At 38.3% G+C, this 16,307-nt stretch overlaps 1 protein-coding gene across 2 annotated transcripts; it reads right to left on the reverse strand.

The window, feature by feature from the left end:
• Nucleotides 1-715: 715 nt before the first annotated feature.
• Nucleotides 716-6,914, reverse strand: LOC147617152 (uncharacterized). Of its 2 annotated transcripts, XM_086776751.1 has the most exons (7): nucleotides 6,311-6,914; nucleotides 5,188-5,302; nucleotides 4,796-4,924; nucleotides 4,551-4,662; nucleotides 4,382-4,443; nucleotides 2,950-3,186; nucleotides 716-2,651 (listed from the first exon to the last, which is right to left on the reverse strand). In XM_086776751.1, exons 2-7 carry the CDS (start codon nucleotides 5,191-5,193, stop codon nucleotides 1,080-1,082), a joined length of 2,118 nt encoding a protein of 705 aa, XP_086632877.1. In that variant the 5' UTR covers nucleotides 5,194-5,302; nucleotides 6,311-6,914; the 3' UTR covers nucleotides 716-1,079. The 2 variants fall into 2 exon arrangements, with proteins under 2 accessions (XP_086632877.1, XP_086632876.1); XM_086776750.1 differs by lacking the exon at nucleotides 5,188-5,302.
• Nucleotides 6,915-16,307: the final 9,393 nt, after the last annotated feature.

Consider the following 16,307-nt stretch of genomic DNA (forward strand, 5'->3'; position numbering starts at 1 on the left):
CTTGCCAATACTTATGTGCTCATTAGCACCCAAGCATAAGTTGCCATCTAGGTTTCAAAAGAGTTTGGACTCCTCGGCGTTTTAAGTGCTTAATATAAGAATTATAGTAAAAAAGCAAAAGATAAAAGTTAATGGATATACTTTCAAAGAGCTTTAGAGAGAGAGGAAAAGGAAGAGAGCAAACAATAACAAAACTAATGTAAACTCATAAGGCCAAAAACTTTTTTTTTTTAATGCCGGCTTACAAGCTCTCTAAATTGTCTTCAAATCTTCTGTTCTAAAATCCCCTACATTCCAATTTTTTAAATTCAAAAACAAGAAGATTATTACCTCAACCTTTTTCATGATCAGACTATTATCTCATGATCTTCTTAGGATTGTAACCGTTGCTAATAATAAATTGAGTAGTGAAATTTTGTTTTGCTTGTGCAAAGACAAGAAAATATATGAGATTGGGAAGTAATTTTGCTTAGTTCTATGTTCTTCTGGCTGTTTCTACAGGATTTCCTGACTCCTTCAGATCACTCCCAACTTATTCACAACAAAAACTTCAGTGGAGATTCAAGCCTTCACCTTAGAGCTTTATGAATTCTCATTGTGGTCTTATACTGGCCACTCAACCCTAATGCAAAAGACTTCACCTCGGCATGACACAGAAGAGCAAACTCAAGCACTTCATCTTTCCTCAATGGATGTTTCATGAGCAGTTCAAACCTTTGGTCTCTCAAACTTTTGATGTCTTGCTTCATCTTAATGGTTCCAAATTTTTGTTAGATATAGAAACAAGAGAGAGAGAAAGGGAGAGAGGAAGAGACAGAGTGCGTGCATGTTAGATAATTAGAATTACATGAGGCACCTATAAATATAAATACTATACCCTCTCACCATCATAGCAGTATGATACAAGTATGTACTATGCAGCTGAACTCTTGGGTGATGATGAGCTCCCTCTGAAGCTCTACAAAGATGCCTTTTAATCCCATGAAAGCTTCAGGACATGGTTTTACCAGGCCCCTTCCATTAAGCACCACATCACCTTGTGCAATATGCAGTTTGCAAGCACAAAGTTTATCTACCAATCATTGTAATGGTGTATCAACCTTCATACTTGATGTCTCCATTCTCAAAGATCTCTTGTATGGAACAAATCCAGCTCCGCTATACCTTGAACTCAAGGTTGATCCAGCCTTGATCATGAAGAGATGTTCACCAGTTTCTGTGCATCTTTCATTCACATTAGTTTGCAGCTTATCACCACCCTTCAATTCCATAGTCAAACAACTATTTACACACTCTTTGGATGATTTTGCTTCAATGTTTGCTCTGGACAAACACATAGTTGATGATGACACGCTCTCTTTGTTTGAATCACAGCACTGATGAGAGAGTACTTGATTGTGCGTATCTCTTTGCTGCTCTGCATCATTACTACCATTGTCTATTGAAGCACTGTCCTCTTCATCTGTCTGCACTTTTTGTTCATCGTTAGCTTCTGATTGCAGCAATTCTTCAACAGAACTTTTTTCTGCTACATCCTTGTCACTTGTCCCTATGACCTCATCCATGCAGTCATCAGTCATTCCCGGATGAACAACTACAATGCCACTGCTACTATGTATGGCCTCCAGGCTATTACCAACTTTTGCATTCAGTTTAGAATCACTAGATTGAGTCTTAAATGCTTCCATATTCATATGCATGTAAACTTCACGGGAACTTCTAGGACGCTTCTTTGCTGGTGCCCCTTCATCATTGCTTTCATAACAGGATAACCTACTTGTATCGGTTAGACTACTACAGCATTCACCTGTAGAGTCCTCTCTACGGACACTCGTCCGGTCATTCTCATTTCCATTTCCAGGATTGCATTTATGATTGCCTCCTTGCTTCTCCTTTTTTATTTCACAAGCGTTTACATGCAGTTCAGTTGGTGATTGTGGCCTAGGACTCTGTGGCCCTAGAACCGACATGGGTTTCCTTGCTGCTGCAAGCATAGCTGTGGGACTATACACCATGCTTATATTAGAATCATTGTTTCCAATGGGTACAGCCCCCTGTATGGCCTGCAAAGCTGATGCTACAGCAAACCTGGCAGCAATTGTGGCAGCAGCATTCATGTCCTCATTCTTACTGTGAGCGAAAATGTGAGGCACAAAACCCTGCCAATACATTGGAATGGATGCAGTGGATGCAGGAAATGGTGCTGTGTGATGCCCACCTATTGCAAAGGAGGTGAGTTGCCAAGGTGTGAAGCAGCTGCCACCAAGATTTTTCCCCGTCATTGCTTGTTGACATTCATAAGAAGCTGAGCTTGAAACTGCTACATTGCTATCATATGGCTTGTCTATATGGGATGGGACTTTGGCATTTTCCCATGCCTGGAAACCACCAGTAGATTTGCATCCTTGAGGCTTATTATCCCATACACCAGATTCGGCATTACTAAAAGGTCGTGTAATGCCAGACATTTCCTCAGTTTCCACTGAGATCTGGGACCTGGGAGAGCCTGTGCTTTCCAAGGCAATCGAATGAGGGAGTTCGTCTTGATCAATATCTGCTCTAGGTTTTCGACTACCTGGAACAACAGTTTGACCAAACAACCTGAGGCTGGAAGCAGCTGATCCAGTTTTGTGAAATGCTTCTTGTAACACCTGTACATGACAAAAACAAAATTAATATTATGAAATGGGCACATAAACTACATGGATGTATGTTTTTGAAATGCATCATACATGCACTTATACTTAGATGCAACCATCAATCCATGCGTGTGCATGCACACACACACACACACACACATGTATGAATGCATGCCTGCATTTTTATTATGTATACATACATGTGCATGTGCATGCGCATGCATATGCGTGCGCGTGCGCGTGCACGTGTGCACTCTATACTATCCTAATTCTTCCCAACTCGACAAAACTAGCAGGCTCGAAGGCAAACCTTTGTTGGTGCCTTCCACGTGTTTGTCCCTGTGGGACTCCCTAGAGGGGTGAAGGCAGAGCAAACTGCTGAAGGTGACTTGCTATCCTCTTCAAATGATGGGGAGTTTGAGAATGCACCACCTGCTTTCCGAGGATAGGGGTGACTTGGTCTCCGTTTTGGCCGTGGAGGAGGGATTTCAATGTCTCCAGAGCCTCCAGTCACTAATGACCCACTTAATGAAGCCTCTCGCTCCAACTGCAAAAAAAGAAGAAAAATAGAGCATGATGTTACTTGACATCCAACCAGGTGACCCTTTTTTATAAGATCATGCTTTTACAATATCCACATAGTAAATGTAACCTTGAAATTTTACACAGACCAGTTTTCTGCATTTAAATAATGTCACACGTTGATGGATTCAAATTGTTTTTTTCCTGACTAGCCTTAGGCCCAAGATCCTCCTGTAGTTATCATTTTTCACTGCCAGTAAGCGCCTGCCTGTAGGCGCTTATTTATCTGCCTGTAGGCAATGCGGCAGAGGAAGCACCTTATGGGGTTTTGAACCAAGGACCTCCTGGTCCTACACAAACACCTCCATTACTGAGCTATCATCTCATTGGCTGGTGGATTCAAACTTTAAACCCAAATGTAGCTCAGAACACGTCATTTTGCACCATCTGGAAGCACGGTCCATATGACAACCTATCTAAGTTGAGCCAAAGTGTGTTCTGAAAAAAAAGCTAGAAGAAAGAGCCACAGCACTAATTTCATGCCAGTACATTGATACAGGAAACTGCCTGTAACTGGGATGCTTACCACATTGTCTGCAAAATCCTAATCAATTCCTATAATGCCAAAAACATAACAACTATTATTTAACACAGATCAAACCTTTCGTAAGATTGTAGCCCTTGCAAAGAAGTAAAAGAGTCAGATTACTAAACTGAGTGCTAAAAGTATTTTTACTGATGCAAAGAAGAGAAAATCTATGCAATTGGGAAGTAATTACTCCATATTTAGCCATCCATATTTATTCAAGGTAATGAGCAGCCTATCTATACAGGCATACTCGGGCTTGAGACATCATCATAAATACCAGGAACGTTTATTAAATTGAGATATCTTAAAATCAAGAAAGAATAATCTCCACTAGATGTAAAAATAAGCTCACAAAATTCACGAGGGTAAATTCTCACCACCAAACGAGTCAGGATATGTTTATATGAACTGATGGAAATCTTGAAAGTAAGGGACGGATAAGTCTTCTATATAACATCTCATTTGGCATAGGGTTATAAAGAATAACAGGACCAGTGTTAAGAGCCATACATGTATCAACTCCTAGATCACTTACTGAATCATGGCTTTGGACTCGAGCATTGCACTTAATCACTATATGAAGGCATCAATTATCTGATCACCACAAAGGGTTTAGAAAAAGAGGAAAAACCTTTGAGAAGAACTTCTGTGCATGACTTCGAATCTGGACTGCTGTTTTTGTGCCAATGTGCTCTACAGACAAGGGAACATATTCATTTAAATCTTGCCAATGTCGCTGACAGTTGCACCAAACACATGATTAAAAGACCGTGTAGGGAAAACGGCTACCACATGCTCACCTTCAATGTGTCGCCAAGCGCGCCCGTAAAGTTTCAAAGCTTCCAAGAACTTCTGATGCTCTTCTTCCGTCCACCTCTCTCTTTGCTTGGTAATGGTGTAAGGTTTCCTCACCTGAAATCCAGAAAAGGGCCAAAATTGTGATGACCGGACAAAATGCATAACACAAGATGCCATGGAAACGGCCATGGCATATTTGATGCATAAAATGAAACTTCCTATGCATAGCTTTTTTCATGTGCATTACCTTTGCAGGAGCATCCTCAGTAGATGCTGAAAGGTCACCATCTTTGACCTTGGGAGAGACAATCGCATCCATGAAAGAAGGTGAGGACATTGGGAATGTCATCCGGTAGCCTGCTTGTTCAGCACCAACCTGTACAAAAAACTCTAGCTGAGAAACAAGGGGGAGTACACAAAGCTTACATAACACAGAAATGTTCAAGACCATGTGGACACCAGAGTATCAAGTCCCAAACTTAGCATGTGTCAAGGATGCCACATCATTTCCCTCTAAACAGATCAGTATTCGTGGAAAAGCCGAGTTGACACTTTTAAAATGCTGTGGGAGTGTATACAGTTCATACGACACTTTCATGATTCATACCAAATTTTCGCAGGAGCAGATGACCCGCTTACCCTCATGTCAACCAGGAGATCGGTGCGTCATCCCATTTTAACATGTCAGCATTCCGTGAATGCGGAGACAACTCGTAGAATGTTGGGAATGTTAACAGGTCATCCTTGCACATGCCTTGTGTAAGCAAACACAATAGCGGAAGTAGGATTAACACAATACAAAGCACTAAATTGAAGAAAGAAGTGAAGAGTAAACGATTACAAACTGATGGCTGTCAGCCCACCCATATGCTCCGGATTAGGAGCTTTGATAGTGATCTATGTCTTGCTTTCAAGAGTGCTTGAACACAATGAACTCAATGATGAACTAAGGCTACCAAACTAGTCTATATATAGTAACCAACGTCGGCATAGACATGGGTTGGTCACGTCCGCTAACCCACAACTTGGTCCAAAATGACCAACCATCCATATCATTAGATTGGGAGCACCATTAGACTATAATTAACATCCCGTAAGAATTTTGTGCAACTCCTATGGCCATCTCAGACCGTCTAGACCCTCAACCCGAGAGCAATGTGTCCTCCATTTGCTGTCCAGCACTCACTAATGGGGTCACATAGCCTGCACAAGCATGCATCCTACTTGGCAAAGTACCAAGTCTACATAAGCCGTCTCCTAGTGACTTGGCCATATTTGGCCACATTTGGCCCCCATCGAGTGTCTAAACTGGAACTGCCGGGTGCCCAAGTTCTCACCACAACGAATGCTCCTCATATAGGGAGCCTTACAAAGTAGAGCACATCTAACACCCATAGTAACAACATGAGGGTGAAGCATTGAGCAATTGCTTTTCCCAACACCTTGAGCCTTACCCTCACTTCAATCGTTGGGGGGAGTAGGCGCAACATGCGCATCGTCCCAGTTTTAACATACCAGCATTCTTGTAATGCCAAGAGATGTCAGCATGCCGAGACGTCAATCCTGACATGTGGAAGGCCATGCACACCCGTAACTTTGACAAATCTTCCTAAGCTTCCTAAAAGCTAAGATGTGCAAACACTAAAAGCCTATTTACCCGAAAGAATAATGAAAATCAATGTCACAAAAAAGCACAGAAGAACACAGCCTTAACGCTTATACTCTGAAAATTTAGACATGAACATAGAGAACCCCTTTTTACCTCTGGCAAGGCCATGACCGGAGAAGAACTCGTAAACAGGCTCCTATTGATGGGAAATCCGTGATCTCACTTGAGAAGAACCTCAGTCAGTGATGAAAGGGCTAGGGTTTCTGCAGCCCTGATTCTTCTGCAGGATAGATATGGAAGCTTTCCGATGGAAATCACAAGCCGGGACAGAGCTTTGAAGGCCCTAGCCAACAAGATGATTACCACAGGCGGTGTCGATTTGAAGCTTTTGCCCTTGTTTTCTCCCTGCGCGATGAAGCTTCTGCACAGAGAAATTAGGGCTAATCTTGCTTTTTCCTTGCGGTGTGAAACTTCTGCACAGAGAAATTCGGGTTTTGATTATTCAGAGAGAAATTAGGGTTTTCCAACGATTTCTGCGGAGAGAAATTAGGATTATCCCTGCTTTCTGCACAGCGATGGAGATTCTGGGGTTGAAATGTGGAGAAATGGCCTTATCCAAAGGAAAAATCTGGGCAGGAGAGCTTGCAAGAGGGGGAACTGGCGATGGAGAAAAGCAGGGAAACTGGCTATGGAGAAAAGCAGAAAGCAGAGAGGGGGGAAGGAACCTTGGCTATTGCAAAAGTTAAAAAGGCGGAGTTGATGAAGGAAAAAAAAATATCCAAAAAAGAGCAAAAGATAAAAAGGTGAAGGTGCTTGTGGCTCTCGAAAGCGGTCGCACTTTTTCCATGATATTTGTTAAAAAATCAGAGAAAGTACTCATTAAAAAGCCCCTCTCTTCTGCTTACAAGTGTCCTGCACTTTTAACCACGTCAGCCATCCAGGTCATCCAAGTCCTCGCGCTTTCCTCCTGGATAAAGTTTTTCCGAATGACCGCATCGCAGCGGTCCGATGGGAAATGCACATCTCAACCGTCCATATGAACGGCAGGGTTTTTCCTAATTGTCGAGTTCAATTAAGGTTAGCTACTTAATGAATCAGATTATTCATAATTACATTGAGGCTATTCCTGAATTAATTAATTAGTGCATGTAGCACTAAGGTATTCCATCAACCACAGCACGTACAGTTGGTCTGATCGCATCATCTCTCAGTGCGTGTCATCGTCGTCTCTTTCATCGCGTAATGTCTTTCTCATCGTCGTCTCTCTCATCGTGTAAAGTCTCTCTCATCGCATCCTCTCTCTCTACGCGTCGTCTCTCTCTCGGGGGCTTTCACTCAGAAGAAAAAAGCACCCGACCAGCTTTTATCCTTGGGTTATAGGAAGATCTGAGGTTTGAAACTGTGACGTTAATAAACCCGAGCCAAAGGTTGCCCTTGTAATTAATTAATCTGAGCCAAAGGTTGCCCTTGTAATTAATTAATGTGTTTTAAAATTTGGAACCCAACGGTTGGGTTCCAACGAGAAGACCCGAGTTCGATGCCATCAAAGATAAGCGAAGTGGCTATTTCTGTCTATTCCAATATATATCGATTTCCCTCACACTGGACCCTCATTAGTGAAAACCTTTACATAAACTTTTTGTAAAGGTTTGCCTTTGTTAATATTATATATGCTCATTAGTGAAACTTTATTAAATAGTGTTCACAAACGAAATAGCTGTAAATTTTATTTTCTCAACTTCAAAAAATCTGCAAAATAGAAGTCAATTCAGCTATATGTTAGCTGCAAATTTTAGCTCAAAAATGAAAAAACTCCAAGATTTTAACAGTCTCACTTCAAAGTTTCGTGATCTGTTGAGAAAAATGGCTTTTTTTGGGGGGGTTAATTTAATGAGTCATTATGCCTCTGCTCAGTACTCGAAATTTAGAGTCTTTTTTATTTTTTCTTAATTTTTTAAGCGAAGCGGTTAGACTTAAATTTAGTCTCAATTGTATTTTTCCCTTTTTTTTAAAGCGCGAAATTTAGTCTCAATTTTCAAAAAGCGTATATAGCACACGAATTGCGCCACGCTGGCACAATGCGCTCTCCCTTCCGTCGACACGTCAGCAACGTTACGTGATGCTCCTTCCACGTCATAAAAGCGCAAAGATGACCTCATAAACCGGTCCCTCCCTTTCTCCAAAACTTTTGCCTGGAGCCACATGAATTTTCAAATATTAAAATCTTTTTTAAAAAACATATCTGCCATCTGGTATCAGCTTTTTCAGATCCTTTAAAGTTTACAAATTTTGCCCGTTCGGTACCTGGGACCCGTTCGGTACCTGGGACCCGGGTATCTTAGGGAGCCAGATTTTTTTTCTTCTAGAAATTGTTTTAATATATTATCTTGGCAATTATCTATAAATTTGGCCTTTATCTAGACCTTTCAATTATCTATAAATTTGGCCTTTATCTACACCCCTCTAGTCTCATTTTAGACAATGAAATGGATGGAATGTAATGCCACCCCTTACGTGTTGAAATCACATGATTCTCTTGACCTTTTGTGTACATATATCCTTTAAAAATCAACAAACAATTCTCCAAGTACTAAAATCTTTTGGTTGGGAGTAATTAGCGAGGGAAAGCCAGTACATCACATGGCAGCCATGTGGCCATTTGTAAAGTAATTTTGGTAATATATGTTCTATTACGAAATAAAAGAGAGATGATTCATTCATTCATAAGAAACCTATCTTTGAAGCTTGGAGTGTAACGTTATATATCCGTTAGAAATCAACAAACTTCTTGTATGTTGGGGGGTGTGGGAAGAGAGAGAGAGAGAGATAGATGATGATGATGATTTTAATGTCCATGGGAGGCAAACTACACCCGTACTACAGGCCCAAAACATTAGTTACGGAGTGAGACTCAATATGGGAGGCAAACTATGACCTATCACACCTGTTACATGCCCAAAGCATTAGTTACGGAGTGAGATTCAATATGGCTGATAAAGTAAGCAAAAAGAGCTTACTAATCAACTACTATGGCCTCCGCCGAACCAAAGGGCACATTGGATGAAGACTAGTAGTCAATATGTTTGGAGCTTTATTCTTGGCAGAGGACTCACTCTTCACAAAGGACTAGCCACTTGTCCGCTTTATGTGTTGTCCTCACCTTTTCTAATTATACTTTGGTGTGAACTCTTCCCACGCACACACACATGATTTATTCATAAGAAACCTATTTATCCACATGTTTCCGCGATGCTTGCGTTGGCGATAACAACCTGTACAAGATTCCATACCAGCAACAAGCTGATTTTCAAATTCTCACAACCTCAACAGTAAGGTCGAGCTCGTAACCGACATTTTTTACTCTCATCACCAAAAAATGATTTAGATATTTGAGCAAAAAAATTATTCCTATGTACTTTTTTGTGTAACTACAGGAAGCTATCGAAGGAAAAAGAAAAGTTCTCAACCCTTCAAACTCTTACATTTTCATTCGCTACTTTTACGTAACTCTATTATTGCCAGGTGACTCTACCACAGTCGACAACTAGTCACCTTGGTTGCTCATGTGGAAACAAGCCCTATGAGGCTTAGAGCATAAGGTTATAACATCACATTTGAGAAAATCACTACACTTTTGTTCAATATAATGTGGGAACACTTTTTTTTAAAGTGTTCGACAAAGTTCCTCGTAGCACCAATGATGCATAAAGGCATTTCCTTGGTATTAAATACAAGTTCCAAAATCAAGCACGCAAGGATTGTACAATAAGAATTCTTTAAAGTTTCAACAACATACACAAACTTTAGTCATTGTGTCTTGGTAGTATAGGCACTTTCAAAAGCTTACAAATGGGGTAGGTTTTAACTTAACCACACACTCTTTGATCTACTCCCTTTAATAGCCTCAAATCACAATTTAATGTGTTCTCACATGATGTCTTCCATGATACACCTCTAATCCTAGTTGGTGCTCTCTTATATAGACTAGTAAGCATGACATAAATAGTTTGATGTTTTCTATTACAATTTAATAGTAAGCGTGACATAAATAGTATCACAATTTAATAGCCTCAAATCACAATTTAATGTGTTCTCACATGATGTCTTCCATGACATAACCCTAGTTGGTGCTCTTTTATATAGACGAGTAAGTGTGACATATATAGTATATTGTTTTCTATGTTTTTGAATTCCCACTATGGGTATTATATTTTTTTTCAAAGATACTTTGAAGTCAAGCATATGGTTACTATATTTGCATTAATGTGCACAATTGTGTGAGTGCGCGTGTGCACAAGTGCATGTGTGTGTGTGTGTGTGTGTGTGTGTGTGTGTCTGTGCACATGCCCAAGGCCTTGCTTTATCAAAATGAAGTTTTCCCTTGTTAATAATACACAAATGTTTGCCTTGGGAGATAAGTATTGCGTGAAACATGGGCTCTCTCCACCATGATGTACTCATATACTTTAAAACATACTTTTATATTTTTCAATTAATTACTTCAAAAGCTTCCTCTCAAATGCTCAGAGTAAAAAAATTTAGATACTATGAACTCAATCTTAAAATAAAGTAGTCCACAAGGACACCATGTCTTTTACTGGTTTTCGTTTTATTTTTCTTGTCCAAAACAAATTAGTGGATAAGATCAAGCCACAAAAATGAGTTTATAATGCAAAGATACTAGTTCATAGAATTATCTTCAATTATTTTTTAGATAGTAGTACAAGCTTTATTTTTAATTAAACTTGAAAGCTGTGCATTCAAATAAAACAAACATGCCACAAGGAGGTGAGCAAAATGTTACTTAAGAGTTTTAAAGGGGATTTATATGTTATAAAGATGCAAAATTGGTGCTCTTAAATATAGTTGTATAGCAAGAAAAACAAAGGACAAAGCACGATGAAAAGTCATGGTTATGTGTAAGCATGGTGGCAAGTATGTTTTATAGTGAGGCATATATCATCCATGGCTACCAATCCCAATGCTAGCGTATTGATCCACTCCATATGGCAAGACCCAAACTACCTAAATAAACCATCAAGGAGCATCCAATTGCCCACATTGATCTCTTTTGTTTTGTTTTACGAGCTAGGGTTTACATGGCACAAACTGTGCCTCGTGAACTTGTAAGGAGCATGCTTTTGTCACTAGTTTCATCCCTCTCCTCACACCAAAGAGATTTATCTACTTCCTTAGGGTGTACCCTAAGGAAAACCAAGCATCATAAAGAGACTTATCTACTTCCTTCCTCAATAAATGGTGATGTAATCTCCCAATATCCTTTTCTTTAAAAAATCTTTGGGGAAATTTTTAATTAAAGATCTTTTAATCATATAATTAATATCTTATTGTCTATATTCAATCATAATGAATTATACTTTTATTAATATATAATATTTCAAATCTTAAATATATGGAAAATGAGCTTTTTAATTAAAGATCTTTTAATCATATAATTAATATCTTATTGTCTATATTCAATCATAATGAATTATACTTTTATTAATATATAATATTTTAAATCTTAAATATATGGAAAATGAGCTTTAAATAATTAAACTTTAGATATATTTCAATAGTACATAATAAATGAGCTTTATATATTTTCATAATCTTTAAATGACATAAGTTTTTAAATAACTAATCTCTAAATAATGAAACTAATTAGAGATACCAGTAGTAGTTATGTGTTTGCATTTTTTAAAGAAATGAATAGATAGTATTTAGATATTAAGTATTGAAATGAATTTTCATATATCCTCTCAAATAACTTTAAGCATTAATTAATCTTGAATTTTCAAATATCAATCTTCAAGCAATAATACTTCATCTCTATATATTATTTCTATTTTTTGTTTTTTTTCCAAGAATGGTAGAAATGAAATTATGAAAACATGTCCATTTTGTTGCATTGTTGTTCAAATCTTAATAAATTTATGTTCAATTTCTACATGTTTTGTAATTTTTGTATGTTTTTTAATTTCTTTGATTTTTGCATTTTCGGTGAATTTTGTAATTTGTGCATTTAGGTTAACTCTACTCCAACTTATCATTTACAAGTTCAACTGTTGGTTTTCAGCATTTCTTGTTTTTTTTTCATTTTTTAATTTCAAAAAGAAAAAACACTCAATTGAGCATGAAATTAAAAGAATCAGGTTAAACAAACAATAAAATCAATTTCTTAGCATAGTATTTATCCCAATTTTGACTCCTTACGTGGAGAAATCGGGATATAAACGAAAATTAGGAGAGGATTTGCAACACACAAAAAAATTTAAAGTTTCTTCACATTTTTGTTTCAATTAACGTGAGTGAATTAGGCTTAATTCTCTCTCAAATATGGGGCATCTTGACTAGCTATCCACATTTAATGCATGCAAGTTTTTAGGCCACTAGCCAAAAAAGTCCAAAAGCCTGTCACTACCCATTTTCGGGTAAGTATTGAGTGGCTGGACGCAAAGCTTTCGGGAATACTCATTTTTGGCGGTGGGTAAACGTAAACTGTAAATCAAAAAACGTAAAAAAAAATAAAAAGTAAAAAGTAGAAAGTAAAAAAAACAAAAAAAAGTAAAAAAAACAATAAAAGGTAAAAGAAAAAAAGAAGGTCAAAGGTCCGAAGGTTAAAAAATATTTATAAATTTTTAGAAATTGTACGCACAAGTTTGCCTAATATATGTTTTGGGTTGTTTGCGATTATGTTTACGTAACTTGTGTAACACGCTAAAAATTTGTAATTTTCCATAGTTAAGGAGCTTCCTTAACTATGGGAGCTAGCGTCTATAACGCTTGACTAACCCAAAAAAATACACTATTTTTGGTGCCAGACTGGTTAAGAAACACCAGAAACGTGTTTCGAAAAAACTTTGAATAGTCCCAATTTTTTTTAAAAAAAATTCTCAAACGCGTCTCTAGGACCTTTAAACACCCCATATTTTGACCTTCGGCGGTCTGAACCCAGTTTAGCATTGTACAAGGACCTACACTAGGGGCTAGTGGTACTTTGACTGATTTTCAGTCGATGGAAGGATCCCCAATCCCAAGAAGTGAGAACCCTAACCAGGTCTTAGTAGTCAAGCCTGCTACCAGTCTTTTTGACCGCGTAGCTAGCTACCTCAGAGGTTTAGCCTCAACTGCTACCTCTGAACCAAATCTTACTACATATAGACCACAGGATGAAGGAGTTGAGGTAAGATCTAGAGAGATACCTGCTGTACTCTCATCTACTAAAGTTGATATCCCTGTCCATACAACTCCTGTTGCACCTGTTGCAACAATGACTATCAAACCACCTCCTACACAAGTGCTTATGCCTGATGGTAGAACATTAGAAGAAGTAAAGGCTGTAGAGGCACTAATCTGAGCTACTAGAGCAAAGGAAGAAGAGACTTTGCAAGTGGCACAACAATGATTAGCAACCCAAACCACTTAGTATTCCCAAAATGATTCCTAAGCCAAGACTGCGTAAGTAGTGCCCGACAGTCTTAACACAAGCAACATTGCGTCTACCTCAAAGAAAGACCTAGGCTTGCAAATCTTGGATTGTGTTTTCACAGATGATTGGGAGTATGACGCATCAATAGAGAATCTTGTGGATTTTGGTACAGGCCAAGCTTATGGTGTTAGTTTGGGAAGGGATTGTCCAACTAATATCTGTGGCCCACAACAGATGAGGAACAATCATATATAGGATCATTGAACATGAAAGGATCCAAAAACCTATGGTGCAAGTCGGGACATCCAGAGCAAGAATGCCCTCGATGAGCGAGAAAATCACTAACTTTTTAGCCAATGGTTTTCTAGAAGGAAAGGAACTACGGAAAGATTTAGTAAGGAAGTTGCTATTTTAAAAGAGAGTGCGCCTTACCAACTTATTGCCAGAACTCTTTATAGATGTGGTAAGGATGACATATTAAGAAGATGCCCCAAGGAGGATGAATACTTATACATCATAAAAAACAAGCACACCAAGGGGTAGCTAGTGGACACTTTGCAAGTGATGTCACGACAAGAAAAATACTCAAATCGGGGTATTGATGGCCCACGCTCTTCAAAGATTATGCACTATTTATAAAAGGATGTGATGAGTGCCAACATTGTGCAGACTAATCTGGCGGGTCCTTCGAAACCGAGACTGGATAAACTTCCCTCGCTCGGAAAGCACAGGGAATTCCACCATAAAATCATCTAACGAAAAATTTATCCAACGAGCCAATGTCTTAATTAGCTTTTCTATTTCGACTGAACCCATAGGTCACATGGCGAGATCAAGGAAGGGACTTGCACTTGGTTCATAGAAATCATTGCTTTTTTCCTCTTGAGCGAGGCACATCCGCTATTCTAATTAACGTAACTTGAACGTATCTAATAGTATCGCAAGAATCCACCGATCCACTGCCCAACCACTGTATTGGTGGGATCCCTTTATATAAAAATTTGGTTGAGTTTTGTCCCGGGTATCAGGGAAAAGAGTTCCTAGGCCCCCCTTAGCCAGCACTCATGCAAAATACAATTTAGACACACCACTTACGCACCCAATATGAAATTGCCTTTTACAGATTCAGCTGTCTTTAAAGCAGAATTGAAATGAAACCATAGTATTTCGATCATAATCCTCCAAAATATCCAGTCCATTGTTTTACAATCAAAATATCATCCATACTCTCCGTTGAAGACCAGCTAGTCAACCAACGAGATCCAAATTCAAGTTCCAGTTCACATAGATAATTCCTTATCAATCCATCTATATCTTCCTCGACATACGCATGGGTGTTCTAGCAACCGCCGCGAGCCCATGCATCGCCTGGTAAGAACCCTCTAGGATCCTCCTTAGGTGTCCTAGCACTTCACTCAAGGACCGCTTCGTCGGTCCTCCCCATTGTACACCGGAAGCGCACCATTTTAACCATACCGAGGCTGGTCAAGACCTTGGCAGGATTTACCGCCGTGAGTGACGTCCTTTGACGACTCCCTGCCAGCTGTTGCAACGTAACTCTCCTTAGTTTAAACCATAAGCCAAATGCTTCCTCTAGCATTCTGGCGTAAGACAATCCATAAGCCAAATGCTTCCTCTAGCATTCTGGCGTAAGACAATCCATAAGCCAAATGCTTCCTCTAGCATTCTGGCGTAAGACAATCCTTAAAAAAAACAGAGTTTCTATGCAAGTAAGAATATCCCGTTGAGTTTGATTCCATAAGACCCTTTTTCTCAAAATCCATAAAACAGAGTTTCTATGCAAGTAAGAATATCTCGTTGAGTTTGATTCCATAAGACCCTTTTTCTCAAAATCCAGACTTTCTTAATGAAAATCACGAATCTTGTATCTCGGTAATCCACCCATCAGTTACAAATGAATTTCTAACTTATTTTTCGTCGATTTCGGGTCTTAAGGAAAACTTCTCTAAATCAGCCTAGTCCATTCTTCATATTATTGAAGAAATGGGAATGGCCACAAGGTTTTGCTTAATTTCTGATTCGAGAGATGGGCAAGCATCTTACTGGCCCACCATTCTCATGTGGTCATGGTCTAACCATAAATTGCTCGGATTTAATCCTAGCTTTGATTCCTAAGGATTTTTCTTCTATTTATTTGATAAATTAACGGTGATTTTCAATCGTAAAGGAAAAATTTATGAAATTTTATTCTTTCCTGGTCACAATAGAATTATAAATAGTTCTATTCAAGAATGATGAAATTTTATAAAGATAACTCTTTTTCTAATAATCCATTTGTGAATATGCATACATCATTTTATTGATTTATTCACATAGAAATATCTTAAAATATTCTTTTCTCCATTTTGATCCTCAGCATTAATATACCATAATTTTCTACATGAAATTATGGTGAAACCTTCTCTTTTAACACCGAAATTAATTTATGCATTTTTTAATTAAAGTACGATGAAAATTCCTCTTTTAAATAAATTAAAATATCCATATTTTAAACCCTATTTCAACTTAAAATGAATTAATATGATTTTTCTAAATCATAAACAAGCTTAAAGAAATTAATCATAATTTTTAACTAGATTAAAATTATAAAAATACCTAATCTTTTTCTCTAGCTTGTCAAGCCTAGAGTTTTGTTTAAGATAATGAGTTTATCATTAAGAACCATCCTTCTAACAAGGATCTAACCATAAAGATGAT

The sequence above is a fragment of the Cibotium barometz genome, chromosome 37 (assembly GCF_041138505.1).
Source record: "Cibotium barometz isolate CiBa-2024 chromosome 37, ASM4113850v1, whole genome shotgun sequence".
Classification (NCBI taxonomy): Eukaryota; Viridiplantae; Streptophyta; class Polypodiopsida; order Cyatheales; family Cibotiaceae; genus Cibotium; species Cibotium barometz.

Excerpts from the sequence above, each read along its gene's own strand:
- LOC147617152 (XM_086776750.1), bottom strand. Across the intron at positions 4,444-4,550 it reads CGCTTGGCGACACATTGAAG|AGCACATTGGCACAAAAACA; the intron begins GTGAGCATGTGG and ends CCTTGTCTGTAG. Across the intron at positions 3,187-4,381 it reads CACAGAAGTTCTTCTCAAAG|TTGGAGCGAGAGGCTTCATT; the intron begins GTTTTTCCTCTT and ends CTTTTTTTGCAG.